The sequence below is a fragment of the Phallusia mammillata genome, chromosome 3 (genome assembly GCF_965637545.1).
Source record: "Phallusia mammillata chromosome 3, kaPhaMamm4.hap1.1, whole genome shotgun sequence".
Classification (NCBI taxonomy): domain Eukaryota; kingdom Metazoa; phylum Chordata; class Ascidiacea; order Phlebobranchia; family Ascidiidae; genus Phallusia; species Phallusia mammillata.
In genome coordinates this window covers 18,191,361-18,217,407 of record NC_137254.1, presented here as the reverse complement: position 1 = coordinate 18,217,407, position 26,047 = coordinate 18,191,361, and the positions used below count along the sequence as shown (strand labels likewise).

Below are 26,047 nucleotides of genomic sequence, written 5' to 3'. Positions count from 1 at the left end.
ATTTAAGATAGTCAATTGTAGATACCTTTAGATATCTAAAATTTTGCACTGTGAACTTTCATTCCAGTTGACCCAGCGATTTAACCCCAAAATGTGAAATTTAGCTATTTTTATCCCTTTTTTAACTCGAGATGTGTGTTACATCCAAGGATGGCAGTACGATACAGTACGGTAGTAGCAAATTTTACCAAAAAAGTACGGTACGCAAAAAAAGCTGAGGTACGGTACGTGGCACGGTCCTTTCCAAAAGCGTACTGTGCCACCGTACTAGTACGCATTATAAATGTTGATTACACAGTCATTTTTGAATCGTTACCATTTGCAGATAATATAGAAATTGCCTGAAAATCGGAGTTAAATTGTTTATGACATGATTTCATCACAATGTCACTGTACCAAAAGAGGATTAAAAAAGTTGATGACGTCTGCCTAATATTTGGTGCGGGGCGGACCACTATGCAAAAGGGGGGTTACACTCACTGTAGGCATATTCTTAAAACGCACACATGACATTAACAAAGATTACTCGGCATTTGTAATTGAATCTTGAGTTAGTTAAATAAAGTTAGCAAATCTTGTAAACTCTTTTGCACCAATGGTTTGAAATTAAAAAGTATGCACGCTTCACGAGCCCATCGTAAATACATTAACCTTTTATTTAAAATGAGCGGGTTTTGTAGTGGGGAAGCTTGCTTAGTGGGGCAACCCCCCTTTTAGGTGCCATCTGATTCCGATTGGTTTATTTGAAGGTACGGTACGATTTTGCGTACCGTACCTCAAGTCCTCAAGTACGGTACGGTGGTAGGGTACGTTTCGATTTTTGACATTTGGTACGGTACGGTGGTACGGTACGCTCTTCGTAACGAGGTACGCGGTGCGGTCAAAAATAGCCGCACTGCCATCCTTGGTTACATCTTATTTGCCAGTAATTGCCGATTTCTATTGATTCCCGCATTTCCTCAGTACAACTTGTGTTGCAATCTATTGCGTTGTGTGACGTAATAATCGACTACCAGTTTTGTGTGATAACGCAACGTGGTTTAGTTCTTTTCTTTGCCGACTTCCGTGTAGCGCGGTGTTGCTGCTTCGGTTGTATTAGAAAAGCCGTTTATTGTCGTGTTTACGATTATTGGTGAGCCACTTTGTATATATATATGTTTATTGACTCCAAAATGTAAATTACTATAATGAATGCGAAGTTAACTGCAATGACCTAAAATGTCATTTCGCTTTGTAATAGCTGTACTGTATGTGTAGTTGGGCTAGACAAGATGCTTAAGTTGCATTTTGTTTACGCGTATTCCTGTTTTAGGCCCGATGCACACAAGAAAACAGAAGTGGCTACGGCAGGCGAAATCACGGACAGACTGCGATCGCATGGCGGGCCCCAGTTTCAAAACAACTGGCCTAATGCATTAAATCCTTTATCAAAAGTATGGTTTTGTTTAACTTACTTGCCGAGACGATGCCACACAAAAAGACAATTCCTCGCATAACTTGCGTTTTCCACTTCAATTTGTTTTTGTACACTGGTTCTTAAACGGTGGGAAATTAGGTAAGTCAGGTGTCACTTAACTCCGGCCACGGTCAAATCTGGCCTTGAACTAATCGTTGAAAGTTAATTTACTACAAAAGTATTCCCGCAAAAACATGCAAGATTAATTTCACCTGGTTTCACAAGATGCATATAATCAGACAGTCGTTTGTTACATGACAGACAAGACTAAAAGTATCAATGCCTTTGTTATTATGTGCGAATAAATCACTTCATTGCGTTAATTGTGATGCAATATATGAGACTCTTCAATATTCCACACATTTTTACTCTCTCACGGAAGCACTATTCAAACTAAATAAGATCGCAGCAAGTCCTTAAGATCTTTCGGGTTCCGACTAAATTGCCTCACAAAATTATTTCAATCGAAGAACAATTTTTTTGTTGGACACAAAACATCATTGTTAAAATAACACAGGGGGAATTCCCACTAGATGTTTGACTATGGTGGGAAACTATAACAAAAAGTTTAAGAAACACTGTGTCATACCATTAAACAATACCTGCAATACGAATTATTATGGCACTGGCAAAACATGAGTGAGGCGGCATTGACAATTTCTTAATGCTGTGATCACTTGCTTCTTGACCACAAATGGCATGCTTCTGTTAAACTGCTGTACACAAGACGAATAAAACAGTCAAAAACTACAAAGCAAGCAAAATACGAATGATTGCAATGATTATAGTGTACGGATTATGCAATGTGGGAAAAAATTCTGCATAATGTTGAAGTCCTTTTAACCGGTTTTTAAAAAAATATCTCGAACGTTTGCGCAATAGTCGAAAGAAGGCGATAGGAAAAGCAATTTAAAAGACATAAGAAATGCTGAGCATTAAAACACTGAAAAGGGATTCTAATACAGGTATGAATTGCAATAAACGAAGACAAACAAAAGCAAAGGTTCGACTTAAAAACTAGCACTACAATGAAAAACAGGTCAGCAAAAAAATGCATTGTTACAAGTATATTTTCCGTTTGTTAAAATTGCCTGAAACTTATTCAAAAGCAAAACTGCCAGGTTACTTGTGTACGTAAAATACATCATGCAAACGTTTTAACAATTACTGTTGTCACCTTTAGTGCAGGTTGTCTATCTGGCGGTTATGTTTTTGATTAACCCTTTAAGTCCGTCTTCATAATTATATCGATAACATAATATCGGATGCCTGAAATTGATCTTAAAAGAAAAATTTACCCTAATAGTAGATCATGAAACTTAATTGTTCTAATAAACGTTTTTACTTTTCAACAGGAAAGTTTTCAAGCCGTCTTCCGCTTTTTACCTACCATGCATTTACGAAGATTTGCAAAAGTTCAGGTGGGTAAAATACACATCGAATAACAACACCTCGTTGTTACAAAAAAGCACTTTTGTATCAAATAACACCAAAGGTTTTAGGCTAAGTGCGTTTTTTTAAATCACAGGAATATTAGTGAACAGTGTACTAAATACAAAAGACAGATACAAACACTGTTTGTACTTCTATTCCAATCTGGAATTTACGCCAATTCCGCATCTTTTGCCATTCCGAAAAAAGTTCCTCTGGCATTTAGAAGTTCTTCTGGAGAACCCATTTCTATTATTTTGCCAGAATCGAGAACAATAACTCTGAAAACGAAACAAGAATTACTTCATCATTACAACAAGACCTACAGAAGTATTTTACTCGCTGTAATTGTTCTGCGCCAGTGTGAACAAATTAGAAATATACTCTGAGTTAGTGGAGCTTGTTAAAATAGAGCGACACAATTGCACAAATCAGTGTTTACCATATAATTGCAAGTCTGAATTTTTTTTTGAATTGCCTGTGTAACAAATGCATTTTGTATTTTACTATGTTTCGTATACGTATTTTTCCCTAAAGATTAAAACTGTTGCATATTAATAATATAGGAGTTTCAAAGAAAAGAAAAAAAAATGTTATTAAACATTTTCAAGCTGGCGTAGTAATTATTTTTAATTAAAACTAACTTTCGGAAAGCTTTTCCGTTTAACAAACGAAAATAGTAATAATGCATATCCATGACAATTTTTAGATGTATTTCGTTTGCACCAAAAAAGTTTGGGAACCGCTGCTCTAAAACAATCAAGTCGAAATTAGCTGTGCAACGTTAAATCGCTATAAAGTGCTGCCGCTATATTTTAATTACAATTTGTTGCATGTAAATGCCTTACAAAATGGCAGGACTGTGTCAGATTTACCTGTCACTGTCCATGATAGTATTCAGTCTGTGAGCGATTGTAATTGTTGTTGAATCACAAAATTCGGATCGTATGGTTGTCTGAAGGAAAAATAAAAAATACCTTTGTTTGTAACTTTTTTAAACCTGTTTAATTTCACAACCATGTAGAGATTTGTTAACAAAAAAAATATTTGTTATTGTGATATCTGTAGACAAGGACTGCAAAAGTAGCTTGGTGAAACACGAAAAAATAAACAAATAATCTTAGTGTAGTTTTAATTTAGCATCAGTCTGTTTGGTCTTTCATTTTTTTCATAAACAGAAATATCAATTTCATCAATTGCAAAGGCAATCTTTTTTAGTACTTTGGGATATGAAATATAGTTCAAGTAAAAACATCACCGTCGAAGCACATGGTGATAGCTGTAGTCTATTTCATTGAAAACCATAGCAATGAAAATATCACCCATTAGATTAGACCAGGGGTGCACAACCTTTTTGCTACAACGGCCGCATCGCAGATTCTTTTTTCACTAACGGCCGCCATTTACCTGCTTATTTTTGTTTTAAAATTACTAATTCAAGGAAATTAGTTTATATCATATACATACACCATGTAATCACGACCAAAAAGCCCAGATTAATTTCTAACTTGTTCCACAGATTGTGCTGCACAGTCTTAAGTGTTTGTGATGTCATATTCTACATTGTAATGCTTGCAGCACCTGTTTTGTTCGCATTATTTGCATACAATAGGCGTATCCGGCAAAAGAGTTTATTTACGTTACGGCCGCCAGTACATATAATTTAATAAACATGTTCACGGCCGCACAAACTCGTCTCTTCGGCAACATGCGGCCGTACGGTCGCAGGTTGTGCACCCCTGGATTAGACTAATGTTTGGTCGTTTGAAGAGTATTTATATCCCTACTTGTATAAGGTCATCTGTTTCAAGGTCAACTGCAGCCGTCGCCTCATCAAGAATCAAGATTTTTGATTTCCTAAGCAAAGCTCTCGCAAGGCAAATAAGTTGTCGTTGACCAACACTGAAACAAAAAAGCAGTTAAAACAACCACAAACCAATGCCTTCAAGTTACAAATCCCAACTAAGTCGCTCATTTTTTGTAAGCGACAAAAAAAGACATTGTAGGGAATAGGATCAATGGAAATAACACATAGGCCATGTTGGCTGGCAAGCCATCTGACAGCACTCCAATTTGTTGGGAGTAACAGGCAGAAAAGCCATACCTCGACCCAGGTTATTTTAAGGTTTGGTTTGGGTGACCGCTAAGTAGTTTTAAGAGACCGCAAGTGTTTCATTTAAATACCAAAAAATAGCCATATTTGCTTGAACGAATTATTTATTAGGCTACTGGCAAATTTTGGGAAACCGCTGGAGAAATTTGGGGGACCGTTTCGGTCCCCCAAAACACCTTAAAAAAACACTGCCTCGACCAATTATTTTCGATGCCACCACTGGACATAAACCACAGAGGTTCACAACGGTCAAGCAACTCCTTTGGAACCAAATCTTATCTTTACAATAAAAAACATCAAGACTCACCTCAGATTATCGCCTCCCTCTGAAACTTTATGGTCCAGTTTTAAAGGAAGGGACATAACAAAGTTTTTAAGATGAGAGTGTTCAAGAGCACTCCACAGTTGTTCATCGGAATAAACATCGAAAGGATCAAGGTTCATGCGAAGCGAACCACAAAATAAAACTGGATCCTTAAAAAGTAGATTACTAGGCTAATATTTGAATTTGCAACATTAATAGTCAATGGTCAGTGCAACTACCTTGATATAATTAATCCCTAAAAAATATGATAAAAACAGCGATTCGTTTGAAATATATGATTTCTGTTATATCATTTAAATTTTCTGAAATGTAAATCGTCTGATGCAGAACTTATTTCAACTTGGTGCTATGGTGTTCCAAACGTAATCATATAATAAAACGGGTATTTAGGTTTGGTCCAAAAGTAAGCGTAAATTTTTGAAAACAGGCGATGGGTTTAAAACATGTTCATGGGTTGGAGAAATTAACTCGTACTTGTAAGGTTGATAGTTCTAATCCCGGGACAGATTTTTTTAATGTATTAAACATTTCATAAATCTAACAATTTGAGTCGTTGCTTGTCATTAGTAATGTTGGTAGGTTTCTGCAACCGCTGTGTATTTTAGATCTAAGTTGCTGTACTTCGGCGTCTAGTGAAAAACATTTCGGTGGTCTGCGTTTGACTATATTTGCTTAAGGCGCGAAACAATATTTGTGAAAGCACCGGCTTAAGTGACCAGTACAACAGGATAGTTGGCAGTTCAAAGCCCTAATGGCCCAAGTGTATAGTTATTTTATACCTGTGGAATAATAGACAACTTTGATCTTAAAGTGTAAAGACCGACGTCCTTAATGTCTTTTCCATCAATCTTGATTGTTCCCTCGAAGGCTTCAATGATTCGAAATATTCCTAAAGTAAGAGACGACTTTCCAGCACCGGTTCGACCAACAACACCAATCTAAAAAAAAACAGAAAAATGACATTGCTTCCACAGAAATACGGAAACAAAATGGAAAGTACACTTTATACTAGGGGCCTGAAATACTGGGTTGCAGTCCAAATTTGATGTCTACATTTAACGATTATTTAACGATAATAAGTCTTCTGGTTTGCATAATACATGAAAATCAGTACACAACAGAAGAGTGCTTACCCCCTTAACATGGCTTGCATATTGTGGGTTTCTTCAATAGTAATGATAATAAGTTAACCTGTCAAGTTGCCACAATGCGGCGAATTTGCAGTAAACATTTTTTTACCAAACGAGTAGAACGATTTAGCATTAAACAGCAAAAAATAAAGATAACAATAAAAAACAGAAACTGACAAAAAAAGATACTTACACAAAATATTCTGCAAAACTACTAGGTTTTTCTTTGTGGGACAGTTCAAGAAAGGTAATTTATTGAACAAAAGAATTAAAAAAGTAGCCACACCTTTTCTCCATGCGCAATGCTGGCTGTGATATCTTGGACGACAAATTCCAAATCGGGCTGGTACTTTGTGCTGTATCCTTGAAAGTCGATTTGACCTCGTGAGGGCCATTCGGGTGGAACATCATCCCTATCCAAATATAATGGAGCCTAATAAGGTAAAACATGTAATTCAGAGTTGTAGTTCGAGCCGGGCTTTTCGGGTTTGGTTCGGCTTCAAGTTTGAATAAAATGGGCATCATTTGCACCTAATTTCGGGCTTTTTACAACGTCCGGTTAGAGGCCGGGTTTGGGCTTTTAATTATAGATTCAACCCGATTTAAGGCCCGCTTTAAACTGGTTTAGCGATCGTGGCGTGCACGATTTTACATCATGGTGGTCTTCCTAAACATACTAATATCAAGCATAGCGCAACTGTAATGGCCTAAACACGTTGACAAGTAGATTTTTATATTACACTTGTGACAATAATTGATTGAATGTACAATTCTTAGAAACCCACTTGGGCATACAAGTCAAAAAAGGAAAAGTTTTTTTGGTATAGCGTTAGTTTGAAGATCACCTCTTGTACAACATTGCTATATTCCAAGATCCGTTCGATAGAAACGACGTTTGCTTCTAGCATACATGCCTGACGAACCAACCGTTTCAATATGTTTGTAACCTAGGCAAAATAACATTCCCATAAATGATTAAATACATTGACAAATATATTTGCGTAATAACTGCTTAGGCCTATATTGTTTTAATTTCGAAGCTGTAGAGTTGAAATTTGAGCGTTGAAACCCTTGGGCTTATTCAGTCATATTTGAATAAGACAGTGGTGATATGATATAACTTCTATTCGGTTAACTTAATTTTTTTTTAGTCCAGTTTAACCAGTGAATAGGCGTTCGTTAAATCACAATTTCCCTTTTATGACGTGATGAATCCACACATAATAATTCTATTTGTTGACGCGGTGTTATAGTTATTGCGCGGTTTGAAAGATTCTGCGTTAAAAAAACAAACAAAATTTACGCTTTACAATAGGGTTTGGGCCGAAATCAATATTTTATTGGGATCGCTGATTCGGCAAATCGAAGCCTTGGTACATACATCACCAATTCTCGTCACCGAGTGTTTCGCTGAATGTAAAATCATATCCTTTTAAAACTTTTGGTAAATAGGCTATTGTCATTTCAACGAAAATCATTGGTGAAATACAACATTTTTGTTTGTTTTTCTATATGTCTACGATAATTTAATTTCAACTTCTTCGTCTTTTACCAGAATAGCATAGGACACCGACAACCCCACTGTTCCAGCATTTATACTTCCCTTTGCGTTTACAGCAAAAAGTGAAGCAAACAATACGATGAAGTTTCCTACAAGTTGTAGTTGCACTCCAATCCATCTGCAACAAAAAAGTTTTGGTTGTTTGTTTATTTTTTGTTCAAGAGCAGAACACAGCCAAACCAGGCAAGTCAAATAAATTCCCTTTTACGCTTTAAAAAAAATCAGGTCGATTTTTTGACTTGACCACTCTGATTTAAACTTTGGAGAAAAATACAACATACCAGACACTGAGACGAGATTTGAACCCACAGGCTTCAGATCTTATTTACAGATTCATTTTATACCAGATATGTTAACAAACCTAGGATCTACACTTTAAGGTTAATAAATGTTAAACCAAAAACGAGCAAAACATTTATGTTACTGATCACATAATACTATGTTCTAGAATAGAATCGGACCTTACAAGGTTAGCCTTTCCCAGACTCAATATTTACCTAGCTACACAGATTTCCCGTACAATTACATGACGGCAACTTGTATCATAAACATTTCGTTTTCAGTGTTTTTTACCTGTTTGAAATCATTCTAACGTATAGCGCCATCTGGTGTTGATCAAACTTGAACTCTTCATCTGATATAAACGTTTTCTGGAGATCGTAAGCTCGTATTGTTGTTACACCTAACAAAAGAAATACTCAGAGCAGATGTAAAAAGCACAAATGCAATGATTGCCGATAAGCTAATGCAACGGCCTAATGCTTGAAAGCTTATGGATTTTATTCCCAATTTGATTATTTTAATACCAAGCCTTCTCTTTTGATAAACGGAAATTGTATTTCGGTTTCATAAACATATTCAGCATGAACCGCAAGTGTGCAAGTAAACTGCATAAAGACCGTCATGACATAAAATTAAACAAAGCATTGGAGACGACTTTTAAAAAGTGATAACAAGTCAATCCTACAATCAACAACCTGTAATCGTTTCCGCAAAATGAGAGAAAATTGGAGAACGATAAACCGATTCCAGTCGTTTCAGTTGACGGAGTGTCCGAGTATAGAAACACTGTAAAAAAACTCACAAAATGTCCACCCTATACAAAAATTACGTTGAATAATATAGAATATGTTTATAGTCTATGGTCAACAGTGCATTATTTCAATTAAGAATAATTGACGAAGCAACAGTGCTTCCTAATCAGTTGTTGACTGATTCTAATTAGGAAGCACTGTAACAAACACTATTTGATTTAAGATAACGTTTGCAAACCTGTATAAAGTAATAGAACAACAACAGGGGACCAAGGACAACAGCGAACAACGGCGTGATGTAAATGATAACTGCAAAGCTTCCAACAGCTTGAATGGTATTCATTAGCAGCAAGTGAAGAGTAGCAGGGATTGCTTTATCAACGACTTGAATATCTTGACTAGGTAACAATACAGAGGAATCTGGTTAATAGCATAACCAATTGGCCAGCTTTTCCATGAAAGTACCCAGGTTATGCAAATAACCCGACGATTTTCTTTTAGTCACAACTAAAGCTTTGTCGTTTGGCAATTAATCAAAGGAAAACTGGTATTAAAACAGGTAATACCTGAAACGGTTTAGTAGTCTTCCGAGAGGCGTAGTGTGGAAGAAATGCATGGGCGCCCTCAGAATTCGATGCAATAAGTTTGCGTGCATGATCGCCGAAGCAGTAACCGATCCATATGTCATAGTGAATAAAGCCACCACAACCAATGAGGCTAAAAAGGTTAATATATATTTTTTTGTGTTTAACTGAAGGGTAAAGTGGGTGGCTAGCATGCAAAGTCGCATTTGCATCAAGCGCTATCGTTGATAACAACTACCTTGAACTAAGCCAAGTGAACTATAGACCAGTAATCTTGTTTCGGTTCCATTTTGGGTTCCGTCAGAAGTAACCGGATCGTCACTCCACTCTACAAAATATCGCAAGTTGTTTGGCGCGTACAAAATAGATGTCAGTGTGGATTCATGTTTTTTTGAGTTCCTTTATTTTTTATGTTTTTTGACTTAGTAAGATGGTGAATTTAGTTCATTCCATCAGATTTTGAGGATTGAAACAATGCCGCTTAATTTTATGCTCAGAAATATGCAGTGACGGAACAGAAAAACATCGTGGACACAAGGGTTGATTCGCGCCTGACTTCACATTTGTGTCTGTATTTTTTAAACATCAATTACTTAGCTAAGCAGCTAGCTGCTGGACATGAGCTAATGTCTAACAGTCCTAAAACGTCGTGTGGAAGTCATTGTCTATTGTTGTACGTCTTTATTATAGGCCTGTCACTCAAACTTTCGGGCCCGCATACAACTCTGGTTGCGCATAACACTCGGCCATCTTGGCAATCTATTTAGTCGCTTTCTCGTGTCCCACAACCAAGCAAGACAAAACCATCAACCTTTTTTTACCCACGATAGGCTCACCCTAAAGTGAAGTACAGTTATATCAAGATCAACTTACTTGACGAACCTGAATTAGATTATCATAGACCTCATTCAGCTGCACCAACAATACTTCGAAATGTAAGATATATACGTGTTCAACATATTATCATATCTTAAACATATGTTTGTACATACACAATCTTTGCATACCTGATAGCCATACCCTGGAATAAACCATTGCTATGTTTTGTAAAACATAAAAGAAACAGATTAAGAGGGAGAGAAGAAATCCAACAGATCGCAGATATGAGATAAAAAATGAAGACTTGACCTGCAGAAAACAACAACTTAAATTATTTGAAAAAATAAATATATGTAACAATTCTAAGAAAAACTTGCTATGTCATTTGAATGCTTTAACTTGTCGCCTAACGCAGTGGTTCCCAAACCGTTTCCGACTAATTTCTCTCTAGTTCAAAGCATTTGCATTCCTTCCTCACTTACTATACTATAAACTACTAATAGATCATTACAAATTGGGTCAGCTTTATATATTATTACTTCCAGAGCTTATGTATATATTTATGAACCACATATAAAAATAAAAGTAATTTCCTCCTCTTGTTTTAAAATCCTTGGGAACCGCTGGCCTAACGTTTTCTGTTTAAGTTTACATATAATTATGTTACTTTGTAAGTTCAATAATGTAATTTGATGTCCCACTTCTTACTTTACTATTTGCAAACAGCAAATAAGCACAGGAAATAAAAATCTTACGCTTCCGATTTCCATCTTCTCTTTTGTAATTAGTTTCCGTTTCGAGTTTTTCGATTTATTTTCTTCCTTACTTTCCGAAAAAGGTTCGCGGCGATGATGAACAGACGATAAACTTTGTTTACTGAAACATAAAATAAAAAAGGTAAATACATAAATAAAACAATAAAGCATAGAAACAATATACAAGTTGTTAAAATAAACATATATTTGATAGTAGGCTCAGCCCTGAAGCTTCTACTACACAGACCACCGATCATCACATACCCATTTATACATCATACGCCACGCCTATTTAAGGCGTAATACCGAATTAGCAGGTCACCAACATTTCCATAATGGTCGAACTGGCGATTTCCTACTGAGTAGCTGACATGTGCAGAATACAAGGCAAGCCTGCCTCGTATGTTGAACGTGTCACCTTCGTAGTAGGGGATCGTCAGCTCGAACATTAATCAGTTAAAATAAACATAAATTCCATACTGGAATCAGCCCTGAAGCGTTTAGATTTTAAGGCCTGTGCCTTTGTCAAATAGGAATTATTGACCACCGGCTGATTCGGTATGACGCTTTCAATAGGCCTGGCGTACTATAAAAGTACATGTAGTCATTTATCACCTTTCAAAACCACAGCACGAATCACTGAGCAATGGTTTTTCGACTTGTTTACCATTTTCACTTTCTATGTCACTGGGGGGTTGTGAGGAAATAGAGGTCACTGAAAAAAGTCACCAACTGATTAACAGAAAATACTGAACAGGCGTTTCGTCCACCAGGTTGCATATTTAGCGGGATACGATGAAAAATAATTAGATTAGGACAAAGGCTTTCCGTGAAGAGTTGCGTGTGCTACAAAATGACAAGGCGTAACCTTTTTGCCCGCTGTATTATTCATTCATTGTTATGAAGAAGTCCTACCGTTCTGGTGGACGAAACGTCAGCAAATACAAGTTCTTGAAACAACAACTAGTATTTTGTTTAGCATAACACCAGTTGAACGACAAATTTGTTAAACTGTTTAACACTCGTACATGTAATTCATATAATAAATTAAATATCAATTAAAACGAACACATAAATGTTGCAGCTAATTGACAAAGGTAGCAATTAAGTGATAACTTAAGTTTAGTTTGATATTCGCCAAGTGGGAAATTTGAGGCAAAAAACTCAATGAGCACGAACCTTTTTGTAAAAAAAAGAATTTCAAAAAAAAACTGCTGATAATATTTGAAAAATATTTAACCTAAAAAAATAATTTAGTAAAGCACCTTAATATTTACACATTAATTTTGGTTTATTATTATCTAACCTTCCACATTCGGGCCCGTTGTTTCTGCTGATTCCTTGCGCCCAGGACAAGTGGAATAGGTTTTCAAAAATTCAGCAAAGTATCCGTTTTTGTTGAGTAATTCATAATAATGACCGACCTACAAACATATGATCTCATTTAAACAACTCATGTTAGTTATGGCGCTGTACCTTACGATTCGGAACAACTACCTGACTACAATAAGACACAATAAAACAGGCAAATTTAGGCGCACGAAATAAGAATGTACAAATGGGCATAACACTCACAAACAGCTTATATTATTAACAAAAATCACAGTATTTCCAATACACATTTGTTTGTCGAATCAAATTTAGAATTTGGTTTAGGTCTGTTCAATCTAGTTAATGTGTTTATTGTTATGCGTACCTCTGATATCATACCGTTCTTTAAAACGTAGATTTTGTCGACTTGAGAAAGATGCGTTAATCCATGTGTTACCAAGAGTCGTGTCTAAACAAATACAAAGTTTTTATGTTTTTGGAGTCAAGGTGGCAATGCCCCATATGCTAGTACAGGGTGGCTCAAGACTAAGAGAATGAAGGGAGTTTGGCAAATACTTAAACTAAAAATGGCGGCGTGCAAATAAAAAACTCTTTTGTTTTGAAGGACTGAATTTGCTTTTCGAATATCTAAGCGACTTTTTTTGTTTTGAGGCCTAAATACACAGAAATGTGCTACAAATAAACATAGAGAAGAAATTCAACGGCGTTTTTAAGACACCTACAGTAATGCAAGCATATTAACAACATAACAGACTAACCGCATCATTTAATTTAATCGACAACTGCACTACAGGTAAACTATAATAACAGACAAGTACATTATAAAGAACAGTCAAACTGTACAAACATAAATTGAATATAAAACACAATCGCATCGCAGTATAACTACACTAACACAAGTGCAATACACAGAAAGTTTGTACGACTGTATACAGTCGAACTACAAAAGCACTAGGTCAATCCCACCTTTGATTTAAGGCAACCATTCGGTCCGATGACGTTTTCGAAAATCCGTTTTTCGACATGCGAGTCAACTAAACTGAGGGGATCATCGAAAAGGTAGATCTGTAAGTATCAAAAAACTACAGTTTTATACAGTTTCATCCTACTAGTTCATCAAAAGTAGTAAAGACAAGACACAGGTTAAATACCCACAGATGGCGTAAAGTGCACAGTTATTTAAACTAACAGTGAGACTGGGATAGGGTTAGGGACTACATTTAACGTTAGATACTGCATTTTTAATCCAATTATAATACGGTGTAGCTCCAGCGCGTTCAGTCATCATCCACCAATGATGCCACTGTTTTGTGCTCCATATCGTTTCAACTTTTTCTCAGAAATTTCCGGCTTGGTGATTGTTCGGTGCAATTGTGTAGCTAAGTTGTCTTTCACCAAGCGAAACAAACTTAACTTAAAAAGTTCACAAATACCTTTTGCGCTACTTAACGGTATTTAGCAAACTTTTTCTGATGTGAGTTCTTACGTTAGTGAAATTTCCTTATATTTAAACTTTAGCATCCTATTTCAACGTATACCTGTTTATCTTGATATACTGCCCTCGCTATAGCAACGCGTTGTTTTTGTCCACCGGATAAGTTGATACCCTGAATAACAACATAAAAGGATGACAAAAAAGCAAATAAGTCAAATAAGTCTCTAAACAGAAAATGATAAAAAAACAGGCCTGGTGTAATTTGAACAAGATTATAAGACAAGATAAAATAGAAAAAATACGGTGACTGTGCATGGCGAAATTTAAAGATTAAAAAATGTCAGTTATAGCTACAAGGCAAAGCAATCGAAGTTTACATCGATACTATAATTATAGTTTAAGGTTAATTGCACATACACAAAAACTTCTGAAAAAAAACTCATTTTAAATTTTCTCTTGTTCACAATAAAAATTTAAAATTGAAAATGAAGATAGTCCAATGATAATAGAATTGTTACCACAAAACCAGCACCAAAAAAGCCAGAAAAAGAACAAAGTGATGCCACTGAAGAATATAAACCCATATAATGCTCTCACCCTTTCCCCAATCTCAGTTTGGTCACCGGCTGGCAACATGCTGAAGTCCAGTTTTAGTTCACATGCCTCCACTATTTCTTCATATCGACAAACATCCAATTTTTTACCGAAAGTTATATTATCGCGAACTGACAGGTTTTGAATCCAGGCTTGTTGGGGAACATACGCAATTGAACCCTAAAAATGAAGAATATTTTAAGGAAGAGTAGAATATTTTACGGGTTAAACAGAAGGGTCGTAATACAGTGTTTATTATGATAGGAATTTTGGTTGACTAAACCAGTTTGTTTTAATAGCGGCCGATATCGTAAGTAAAACAAATGGAGTGAACAGATGGCGTTTAAAAATTATTGTAAGGCAGTAGTACTCAACTCGCTTCACGCCATAGACCACAGATCTATTAAAAAAATGACTATTCCATTTTAAGCAAGACTGAATTAACCATACGACACAAGATATTTTCTTTAACTTGACACAAGATAATAATTTTTCTTTGACATAAGATAATTATGAAATATAATTCTTTAAACCCGATTCTTCAGTTTATCACCAAATTTGGTGGACGTCCTGTGAACCACCCAAAAAGTCATGAAGGACCACTAGTGGTCTATCAGTTAAGAACCACTGGTTCAGGCGTGCAAAATATAACCAGTCAACTTATTTACCCTGACAGCAACATATCCTTGACGTTTGTCCATGTTGCCAAGTAAAGCGGATACCAGTGATGATTTTCCACAACCGATTTGGCCAACCACTGCTACCAACGACCCAACAGGTACAGACATTGTAATCCTGCAATAAAATTTGTCTTTAAAAAGTAAACATTTTTCTCAAAATATGCATTAAACAAAAACATTAGACATTGCAATCCTGCAAAGTAATTTATATTAAAAAAAACAGACAGAGAACGTAATGTCCGGCCCGAACTCAGGTCTGGTTGTTACAAAATTCAATAGGATTTTAAACCCAAACCCATTCCGACCTACAACTCTGAGTCAAACGACTTGCGAGTTCAAATTAAAGGACTTGAAATTTAAACAGCACGTAGCTTGTTTTCATTTTTTGTGAACATTTTTTTCGCAATAGTCTTAAAAGTACGAAAGTGTATCTTTTCGGATTGCCTATAAAATCAGCTGGTATTAAATTGCAAACAGCGTTTGAAAGTTTGTCGACCCCTGGCCTAGATTTGTTCACTTACTCTTTGAGGATTTTATTTCCTGGTTCCCATTGAAAGCAACCCTTCCTAACCGTGATTGCGTTGTCCGAGTCAGTATTTCGTCGATCAACGCTGAGCTCATCCAGTTCAGATTGATTTAGAAAGTGATCAATGCGACGTAGACTGACGCCGGCCTGAAGTTGAAACGGTAAGTTGGTAATTTTTACTTAATACCAAAATTAAAATTGTAGTTTTATTGTATTTTTAGACAATCAGGGGGCAGTCCGAGAACTGAAAATTGCCCTTTGTCGTTCACGGGATTCGAACCCAGGTTACTCCCGGGAACGAAACCCTATCAGGTTTTATGTATGGGTCAGGCGCGCCAGGCCATTCGGCCAAGTTTCCCGCCAAATTAAAACTTCACTACAAAACACATTAAAAGTTGCCTATTACTGTCAGTTCTAAACCAATGATTTAACTACGATTAGTTTACACGTTTACGATTTTGACACTATCTGAAACACAACTTGGCTATCTTTACACCCAGATAAAAAGAGTTCAGCCGAGTTTCATTTCACCGGGTGAAACAAGTCAAAAGTCGGAAACAGCTGCGCAACGTTAAGCGTTACAAACAACTGGTAGATGGGCGGTAAACGCGCTGCAGATATATGCGACAGGGACTCACATTGCGGGGTGAGGTTGGCACATTAGGACATCAAGACTGGAGGAAAATTGGTGGAGCTAGTAGGGATGTGCCAAAACTGCAAATGTTCTGTTTGGTCGAGCACGCTCGGTGCATTATGACGTCACAAAAAATCCCCTTTCTACGTTTTAGCTCTACAAGGCCTCTTACGTCACCGGCGGGGTTTCATTAAGCTGTACATGCCCATTAAGTAGTGTTTTCCACCATCTAGCGCATTTAAAAAATCATTCGTTTTTGTTCATAGACACCCTTTAGAACACTAGTTACGTATGTTAGCAGGGCATGAATATGCAAGTTTAACGCTCGCGTCAGTTTGTGCAACTGCTCGGCCGAGCACCGAGCATTAAAAACGGCGATGCTCGGTACCGAGTACTCGGGTTCTGGCTCGGCTCGGCCCATCCCTAGGAGCCAGTCAAGTTGGGACCTTAAAGCTAACCACCAGTGGTAGGAAAAGATTTGGAGGTTCATAAGAAATGCTCAGGCGTGCAAAACAAAAACTTTTGAAAACTTAACCGTACTCGTTTAGGACTCTCCTTTTGCTATGTAGGCTGATTTAAAAAGTGATCAAATACCGACCTGTACGACAGAAGAAATTACGGAAGGCAAAGTTGACAACGGTCCACGTAAAATATCAAACAAAGACAATGACACAAAAATCTTCCGTGCGTCCAGAATGTTGTGCTTGTCCGACAATACGTACACTGCAAAGGTGACTAAAGATACCTGAAAAAGAAAAACAATAAAGCAGTTGAATGAATAAATCAACCAAAAATAACTGCCAACATTTGCGCCTATACATAACTTCAATAAATTTATGGTGCATGTAAAAAAAAACGAAACACAAAAAACTGTGCGATGGAAAATATTAAATTTGTGAACACGATAAGGCGTAGGCGAGAAAAATCTAGCCTGCAGTGGGATTAGTGCGCTAGACTGTTTTCGGGGCTCACGCTCTACCAACTGAGCTACGCAGGCTCAAGGGTAAGCCCGTCGAATGTCGAATTACAAGCACCGTCGACTGCTTCGTATGCTGCACATATCAGCTTCGTAGCAGGGGATCGCCAGTATGACCAGCATCAGTTAAGATAAAAATAAATTTCGAACTGGGATCAGCCTCGAAACCTCTATGAATTTGTTGTGTCATATGGTAAATCACGTCGTTACTCTTCAGATAAAGGTTGAGAGCAAATGGTTTGAATTAATAAAACACAACATGTATATGTTATATCTCACCATAACTGGAACACACACAAAGGTGAATGTCGTCGCTGCATTTAGATAAGCAAATCGCCGCAGCTGTTTCAATTCCTTGTTGCGTACTTCTGTAATTTTGTCCTAAAACACACGATACACATTTAAACAGTAAAAATGATTAGCCTAAATTACATTTTTTTGGCCCACACTGAACCATCAATACAATGGATCACTTTTGCAAACCATTAAAACTTACAAAACAAAAGCAGTTTGTTGAAAAATAATTTTAAATTTTAATACAATTAGGTATAGATCGATTATTTCGGTGTCAATATTCTACATACTACTGGTTACTATTACACCAATGTCCGCCTTTTTATCACGCGTTTGTAACTATGTAACTTTTGTTTGGAATAATAATATTTATCTGGATTTTTTAGGCCATTAAAAAGGTATAAATGTAGGCATTCTGCCGTAAATAAAATATAGTTATCGGTTATCGGCTACTTAATTAGCCATAATCGGAATTGGTCTAAAAAACATGTATCGGTCAATCTATGAATACATGAGGTCATAATGTCCTGTCATCAGCTGCTTACTCATGTGAGTTCTTCCTAACCTGAAAGGAAAGTTCCCATGCGTACATTTTCAAGACTTTGATTCCACTCAACACTTCGGACATGAACTTCATACGAGCATCTTTGTATTCCATTTGTTTCAACTAAATAGATGTCAAAATAAAATTTGCAAACTGAAAAGAACATGAGTATGTTATGGTTTTAAATTGCACAAATAGTCTTTTATTCACAAAGTGGTACCCAACCACTCGAAAGAGAGCGAATTTAGACAGGGAGAAATTTACTTTAATTTGTATGTGTGGTTTGCAAATAAACAATGAAGCTCTGGGAATGTAATTGTGAAGTTGACAAGATACCCGATTTAAAACGATCTTTTTGTGGTTTAGCATCTATTTGTAGTCTATTAGGAAAAATTAAAATGGTAAGGAATTTGTCAAAAAAGGTTGGAAACCACTGCGCTAAGCATTAACAAAACAATAATGAGTATTGAAATTAATCATTTTGTCATTACCTGCAAACTTTTAGACTTTCTGACTATCAGAGCATTAACCGGAATAAGGAAAACCATGACAGCAACTCCAGCAATCACAGAAGGACCCAGCTCTTGCCAAAGAAAATATATTGCCAGTATGATTTGAAGAGGTGCTGCAAAATATGTTGCTAACATGACCATGATCTGCTTACGATATTACAAGTGTTTTGTTTGTGTGCTAGACTGCTGCGCAAAAAGGTAATGGTAGGTTTTCCATAAATGGCATGCAGTATGTTCATTAGGGATGGGCCGAGCCGAGCCAGAACCCGAGTACTCGGTACCGAGCATCGCTGTTTTTAATGCTCGGTGGTCGGCCGAGCAGTTGCAAAAACTGACCCGAGCGTTGAATTTGCATATTCATGCCCCCAACTAGTGTTCTAAAGGGTATCCAAGAAAAAAAAGAATGATTTTTTAAATGTACTAGATGGTGGAATAACGCGTTCTTTATGGGCATGTACAGCTCAATAAAACACCGCCGGTGACGTAAGAGACCTTGTAGAGCTAAAACGTAGAAAGGGGACTTTTGTGACGTCATAATGCACCGAGCGTGCTCGACCGAGCACCGAGCAAAGTGGGGATGCTCGGTGCTCGACCAAACAGAACATTTGCAGTTTTAGCACATCCCTAATGTTCATGGTAAAAGTTATGTCATAGTTATGTCCAGCAAGGGACCCGACAGAATGGTCTCTAAACATCTATTAAAGAAGACAGGAAAAACACATTTTTTACACAAACCAAAAACAGGAAATAGCATTTACCTGCCCATAACGTATCCAGTTGTTGTGGTAGTGCTCTTAGATTTTGTGTATCAACCGACACAAGATTGACAATGCCCCCAACAGTGTTTTCCTTTCTGGCAGCATTTGACAAACACAAAATCTAAATGTTTTTTTTTAATTCTTATCATGTAGATAAAGATTAAAACCATGTTTTACAATCAAACTCATTTTAAAAGATTCATTTTTCTGTCAATTAGTAATTGAAATCCTTTCCTTACTGTTTTATTGCTTTTACTCATTTTACTGGGTTTGTTTTTGCACTCATTTTTAGTTTTTGTGTTAGTAGATATTCAGGAACTAAGAATGCTACAAATTTGTACTGTCTATTGTTTTTACCATTGTCTATTTGAAAAGGCAAACAGTGATCGCCAGTTTAAGCCATGTTGTTGACTGAAACTGTCATTATGATGAAACAGATTATATTTTTTCAAACCATTTTTATACACAACATTTTTGATACACAACGCTATCCAGGCTTCCAAGCCTAAATGATAATAATATTAGTAAATTTTAAAACCCAGACATGCTATTTAAAGTACACTTTTTCAAAAAAATAAAAAATAGTTTCAACCAGTTTCTACAAATGAGAGTTAATGTGTTGATTTATATCCCCACCACATACAAAAAGTTGTGTGATCATCTGTGCAGAACCCAAATTAACTTACCTTTCGGTAAATTGAACCAATCAAGGCAGATCTTAATTTCATTCCAACAGAAGCACAAATGTACATGTGCTGCTGTAATATAATTGTCCAAATAGTAACAGCAACAAACAAAGATATAGCCCAAAAGTAACCCTGCCATAGTGGGACATCTTGTGCAGTAAACGAAATTAACGCCCTAAAAGCAAATGATTTTGTTTTTCAACTGAACAAGTCTGCAACAACGCCATTTAACAAAACACTTAGCATGAAATGCAGGCATACATAACTATCTATGAGTGATTTAATAGGCAGTGCCCCCAAACCATTGTTTACATACCCGAGAATTTGTGGTCTGGCAAAATTTAAACAAGACAGTACAAACTTCAGCAAAGATCCGAACAAAAAGTAAGGACCAAAAGTTTTGCAAATTGTCCACAACAGTCTGGTACGCCCCCCTACAAAACGAAATCAAAGATGTTGTTACATTTACGATTTTTGTCTGTATTATGTTATTTTCATTTACCTTGTGTATTCTTGTTGTTTGATTTATTGACATATTCTGTTTTTCTACAAAAGTATAGAGCATGAAAGTACAAGCATGTCTAAATATATACAAACATAGAAAAATGTACAGTATAGTGAGCAATAAATTTCATTTTTGCTCATAAAAATGATTGCTTTCATAAAAACACTTCCATAAAGTAAGACAAACCAGTTATACACTGTTCATGTTGTGTCCAATGTTTTTGATTGCTTATGCAAATATAAAAGCAATTTTTTTTGTATAGAACATTTTTTTACACAGTAAATTTAACTTTACTTTCTGCTGATTTAAAAAAAAATATGTATTTGTTTTTTGGTAATTTTATGTTCAATCTACCTGCATATAAGAAGGGGTTGATGAACAGTTCTTTGCAAATGCAGTAAAAACCATTTTTAAATAGATAATGTTACAACCTTAAAAAGTTAAATGCTACCTGTAAAACAGGATTTTATGGAATAAAAAAAATCAGTAAAAATTAAGTTTATTTACATATTGCTTTTTGTTACTTATTGGTTTTGGCATTCCAGTGTTTCAAAAACTGTTTGGTGACATGATTTGACCTATAAGACAAATCCAATTTCCACAAATCTGTGTCGATCAAAGTTCGTCTGTACCCAACCAAAGCAAACCTGCAAACAAACAAGTTTGTTTGTTTGGTGTCTTAACTGTGCGCCATTAGTGCTGATGACATACTTAGTTTGAACAATTAGATGGTTTGCTTTAAAACCATTGACATACATCAGAGGCAAGAATTTCTCCCATAACAATTCAAAACATTTTCATTCCTCCCCATTAGGCTAAATAGTAGATTACAACTAGAAGGGTGGATAAGCACATATTGGCATTGCATATACATTGTAACCTATTAAAATTTTATCCAAATCGACCAATGTCTAAATTTCTGACCACTAGAGGTGTTATTAGCAACAACTGTTAACACTTCTAAAGTCAAAAAAAACACGTTAAGTTACAGATAAAAGAAGTAGTTGGTGAGAAAACACAAATGGAATAGAGACTGATGCATTTATGTCTTAAGCATAACAAATTGGCATATTTTACTTTGTAAACCACTGGTAAAACATCTTTGAGTAGAAAGTAGCTCTGTTTTTTGGAGATGGTTTGTGTTTAGCAAATTTATCCGCTGTGTCATGTTTGCCATTGTCATGTATTAAGAATGCACCATCATAAACCTATAAAAAATATGACAAATTGTACATATTGCCTTGACGCAAAAGTCAATTTAAGTGAATGTTTTGTACATGAAATAATTGCATTTTATTGGCAGCAACTTAATAACAACAACAGTTTTATTTATAGACCTGAGATTGTTTTATGCCTTTGTGGAATCAAATCAAGCAATATAGAAAAGCTAGTAAAAACAAAACCATTAAACTTAATGACACAGCAAATTACAACTTGATTAGATACAATAGCATCACAACTAGATTACTGGGATTGAAACTTAAACACCTAAACACATAAATCTCTAATCTTGACATCTAAAATGCACAGCATGTGATAAAATACCCTCAGGCCAATTAAAATGCCACATTGACACATTGTGGGGATTTTTGCATTTTTTGTCGATAGTTTAGAAGCTATTTTCAAGCAGCTTTTAAGAGTACTGATATTGCTGTAGGTTTTTTTACATTTATATTCAAATATAGTCATACAGTTTTCTGTGTAACTTGCAAATCACCTATGTCTAACACAGATACTTTATCCAGAAACAATATTACAAATTATTGAGCAAAAGTTATGCCTCTTTGTCCCTTAGGCAAACAACTGAGGTTACAAAAGGATATAATTTACAAGCCCTTGATCACAATACTAAAAATGAACTCACCTTTGTGGCAGGTCTGTCAGAAATAAATGAAAGAATGAAATTTAAAATCACAGCAGCGTAAGAAATGAAAAACATAATGCACTTTATAAATCCAATGTCTGTAATGTCCTGCAAAAAAATTTATCTGTTGGAAAAATTCACATATTTTTTTAAAAAATGTATTTAACTTAAAAACATATATATAGTCTTAAAAATAGCTAAGCAAAATGATCAACTCTGAAGCGTTTATGCAGACTAGCGATCACTCCACACTCATATATAAATCATATGCCAGGTTCATTGAAGGCATTATACCAAATCAAGCCAGTCTCTCAAGCATTCGCATATCCGAAGGGACAGGCTAGAACAGGGGTGGGCAACCGCATGCGGCCCTTCATTAAAGCTTGTGCAGCCCGCAGAGACGCTTGGATTTCAAAAGTACTGGCAAACAAGTCCAATTATGACATATTTTTGAGCTGATTAATACGCATGATGCTAGTTTTATGCGGTAGATACTTTAACATCCAAAACTAGCGGCACTGGAGTCCGATTTACTTTAGGTCAAGAAGGTAACATCAGGTCAAATGTTTGGAAATGCTTGTTTTTAAAGTTATTTCTTATTTTAAACCTTCACCTGACCCTAATAGCCCTAACCGCCAGCATTTCTACAAGTTTGCAAAAAAAAGATGAAAAAATGACAAAAATGAAACAAGATTCGAACCCCAAAACTATAGCATTGTTTTTTTTCCACTACACTACAGCAACAGCAGCACTTATAAAGTATCATAGACTATGTGTGATTTGACCTAAAGTAAACCGGACTCCAGTGCCGCTAGTTTTTGGTGTTAAAGTATCTACCATTTTATGAGATCTGGCAAAATGTGGCTAGAATCAAATTTGAATTATACTTGTAGTTAAGCATATTTTATAAGAAACAAAGCAAAATCGCTTTGTGTGATTCACACGAGTGTTCCTCGATCCAATTTTGACACTTACAATTGGCCCTACAGTAACAAAGGTTACCCACCCCGGGCTAGAAATGAGTTACACCGGCTTAGTGGTCAACCCGCCAAAAGTTAAATCACGAGCACTGTTGCCCCCCTTTTATGCTGTACATGTGTCAGCTTATTGGTAATGCCTTAGCATATGGGATTGCTTGGAAAATGGCTTGCTCCAGTATGACACCTTCAATGGGCCTAGCGTTCTATTATGAGCCTTTAAATTAGGATGCAGTCGCTGAAAAATGATTGTACTTAAACATCTAAATCTCTATTTTAATTGACCTAAGAGCAATTTGGCTACAGCTTATGATTATTAATAGAAGTAAACAAATGTCATACATTGTAGAAAAACATGGAAATGTACAAAACTTTGTAATGACAGACCAAGGCCCATAACAAAAGGCCAATGAACCAAAAGACAGAGAGAAGACCAGAAGAATGAATTCCCTTTCGTTGATCAAAATGTAAAAGGATAACCACCAAACCCTGAAATTAAAAAGTATGTACGTTTCAAACACAGGATTTTTTTAGTAACAGACTTTCAGGTCAGAAAAACTAATGTAAAAACTTAGGTTTTTCCAATGTAAAAAAGTTTCTAGATCACATTTAAAAAATTGTCATCTGCTAAACTTAGGCTTACTGGATCTTCATTGGCAAACAAAAACGTCTACTTATAATTCATTCATAGTAAAGTGTATTTAAAACACAAGTTGTCCAAACCATTGTAACACATAAGTGTCTGTTGGCCTCATGGACGTCATTTTGTATCCAAAATAATACAGCAGGTACAATGAAAAAAAACCTTTAATGTAAATTTGTTTGGACACATTATATGAAACTTAAATTCTAAAAAATTTGGCCATTAAATTCGAGTTAGAGCTCTCCAGTTGGTAAAAATTAGGCATTTTGTGTGTTTTTCCCCATACCTGCTGTGGTACTTCAGACACATGAGGTCAATAAAGACTCTATCGCAGAGCAATGGGTTGGACAACTTAACACATACCATTGTGCTGCTTATTACTGTAGGCACAATTAGATCATTTACAGTAAAGTTTCCATTATTCCATGACCACTCCAACAAACTAATTAGGAGTTCTGCCCATGACAAAATCCACACTAGGAGAGTGCTCAACTAAAAGTAAAAAGATTTTTGATTTTTATACACTCATCAAAACTGTTTCCACTAATCATGTTTGCAATATAAAAAAAACAGGCATACAACATTTTACAAGATTTATTATAACTTAATTAATATTTTTTCCTAGTCATGCATAAAAAAGAAATATAGCAAAAGTCAGTAATGTAGGAAAAAAACATAAACCAAGTAAAATCTGATTACCAATTTTGCTTTAAACAGTTTTGAAACAGACAGATATATAAAAGTAGACTTCCTTGTATGCAAATGATAGGGCAGTGCAAATAACCAAAGTATAGCACATGGTGAAATATGGAAGGAAAGTTGTTGGAAAGAACTTGGTAATGTTGCATTGGATAAGTGCAATTCCATCTAAAAAAGTACAGTTTTATTCACAATACTGGTAAGCTCAAAAAGTCCTGCATTCCGATACAATTTCCAAATTCAAAGTCAACACCCAAAATGTAATTACTTGCCTTATGGCAATTATATCAGGTTACAAGTACTTTTTTCTGAATAAATTGGGCAAATGTTTAAATGTGCCATGCTGTTGGGTTGAATTTTGAATTGTTCCATTCGGTTGTAAAAATTTAATAAGGTATGCCAATCCATTTGTCTTGAAAGAGGAAATGCCACAAATATACATAAAATATCTGAAGGCAGGGTTGCATTTCATAACTGTGTTTGAATACAGTTGATCAGGAGGTGGAGACTGGAGAGCTGATTCTTCTTTATCACATAAAGAGAAACATATCGAGCAAAAACTGGAAACATTACATAGAATAGAACAGTAACATGCTTGGTGCACTTATTTCGCTAGGTACTTGCATAGGATTTTATATATACTGCTAGTAACTTGTTTTAATGCGTTAGTGTGACATAACTTAAAAATAATGTAGGTACTGCATTAAAGGTTTAGATAGGGTTAGCGTTAGGGTCTTAAGTCAAAGGTTTTAGGTTGGTGTTAGGACTATCTGAATACTTTTCCAACAGTATTTGCGTGTTTAAACCCTAATTGCAGTATTTATGATTAGTCACATAAAAACAGTACAGCTGCATGATTTTCGAAGAACGTCGAAGCTACTATGAGTTAAATGGCACCAAAGAGTGTTACCTGCAGTATTTTTAAGTTATGTTGCACGAAGTTTACCAAATGAGTTGCGGCACCTGTAGTATTTGAAAACACCCCAGTCTCATATTTCTTTTCCTTAAACATAATACAGTTATTAACATACGCTACTTACATTATATATTCCACCACTGCAATTCATAATGAGGCTTTTATTCACGACCACAACCACAAGCAAGTTACAAGTCGACAGCAGTCAGCAAAGTCTGTCTAAATTACTCCGTGAGAACTAGGGAAACCACCTGAAGGGGAATT

General features: G+C 35.9%; 1 protein-coding gene across 5 annotated transcripts; it reads right to left on the bottom strand.

Moving 5' to 3' along the window:
- Window positions 1-1,911: 1,911 nt before the first annotated feature.
- Window positions 1,912-26,047, bottom strand: LOC145217859 (multidrug resistance-associated protein 1-like). Of its 5 annotated transcripts, none has more exons than XM_080085212.1 (39): window positions 25,908-26,019; window positions 25,778-25,830; window positions 24,868-25,035; window positions 24,532-24,660; window positions 23,868-24,014; window positions 22,549-22,656; window positions 21,762-21,892; window positions 21,209-21,331; window positions 20,682-20,725; window positions 20,496-20,613; window positions 20,180-20,354; window positions 19,494-19,614; window positions 18,715-18,848; window positions 18,245-18,346; window positions 17,665-17,766; window positions 17,008-17,154; window positions 15,771-15,922; window positions 15,238-15,364; window positions 14,573-14,749; window positions 14,079-14,147; window positions 13,507-13,605; window positions 12,905-12,988; window positions 12,515-12,632; window positions 11,824-11,923; window positions 11,209-11,329; window positions 10,642-10,762; window positions 9,873-9,962; window positions 9,617-9,767; window positions 9,289-9,448; window positions 8,994-9,084; window positions 8,590-8,698; window positions 8,008-8,134; window positions 7,301-7,402; window positions 6,742-6,888; window positions 6,105-6,263; window positions 5,308-5,474; window positions 4,675-4,789; window positions 3,763-3,842; window positions 1,912-3,168 (listed from the first exon to the last, which is right to left on the bottom strand). In XM_080085212.1, the coding sequence occupies exons 3-39, from the start codon at window positions 25,033-25,035 to the stop codon at window positions 3,060-3,062; spliced, it is 4,524 nt and encodes a 1,507-aa protein (XP_079941338.1). In that variant the 5' UTR covers window positions 25,778-25,830; window positions 25,908-26,019; the 3' UTR covers window positions 1,912-3,059. The 5 variants fall into 5 exon arrangements, with proteins under 5 accessions (XP_079941338.1, XP_079941339.1, XP_079941337.1 ...); XM_080085213.1 differs by lacking the exon at window positions 25,778-25,830 and adding an exon at window positions 14,494-14,558 and having other exon boundaries at window positions 14,707-14,749; window positions 25,908-26,018; XM_080085211.1 differs by lacking the exon at window positions 25,778-25,830 and having other exon boundaries at window positions 25,908-26,047.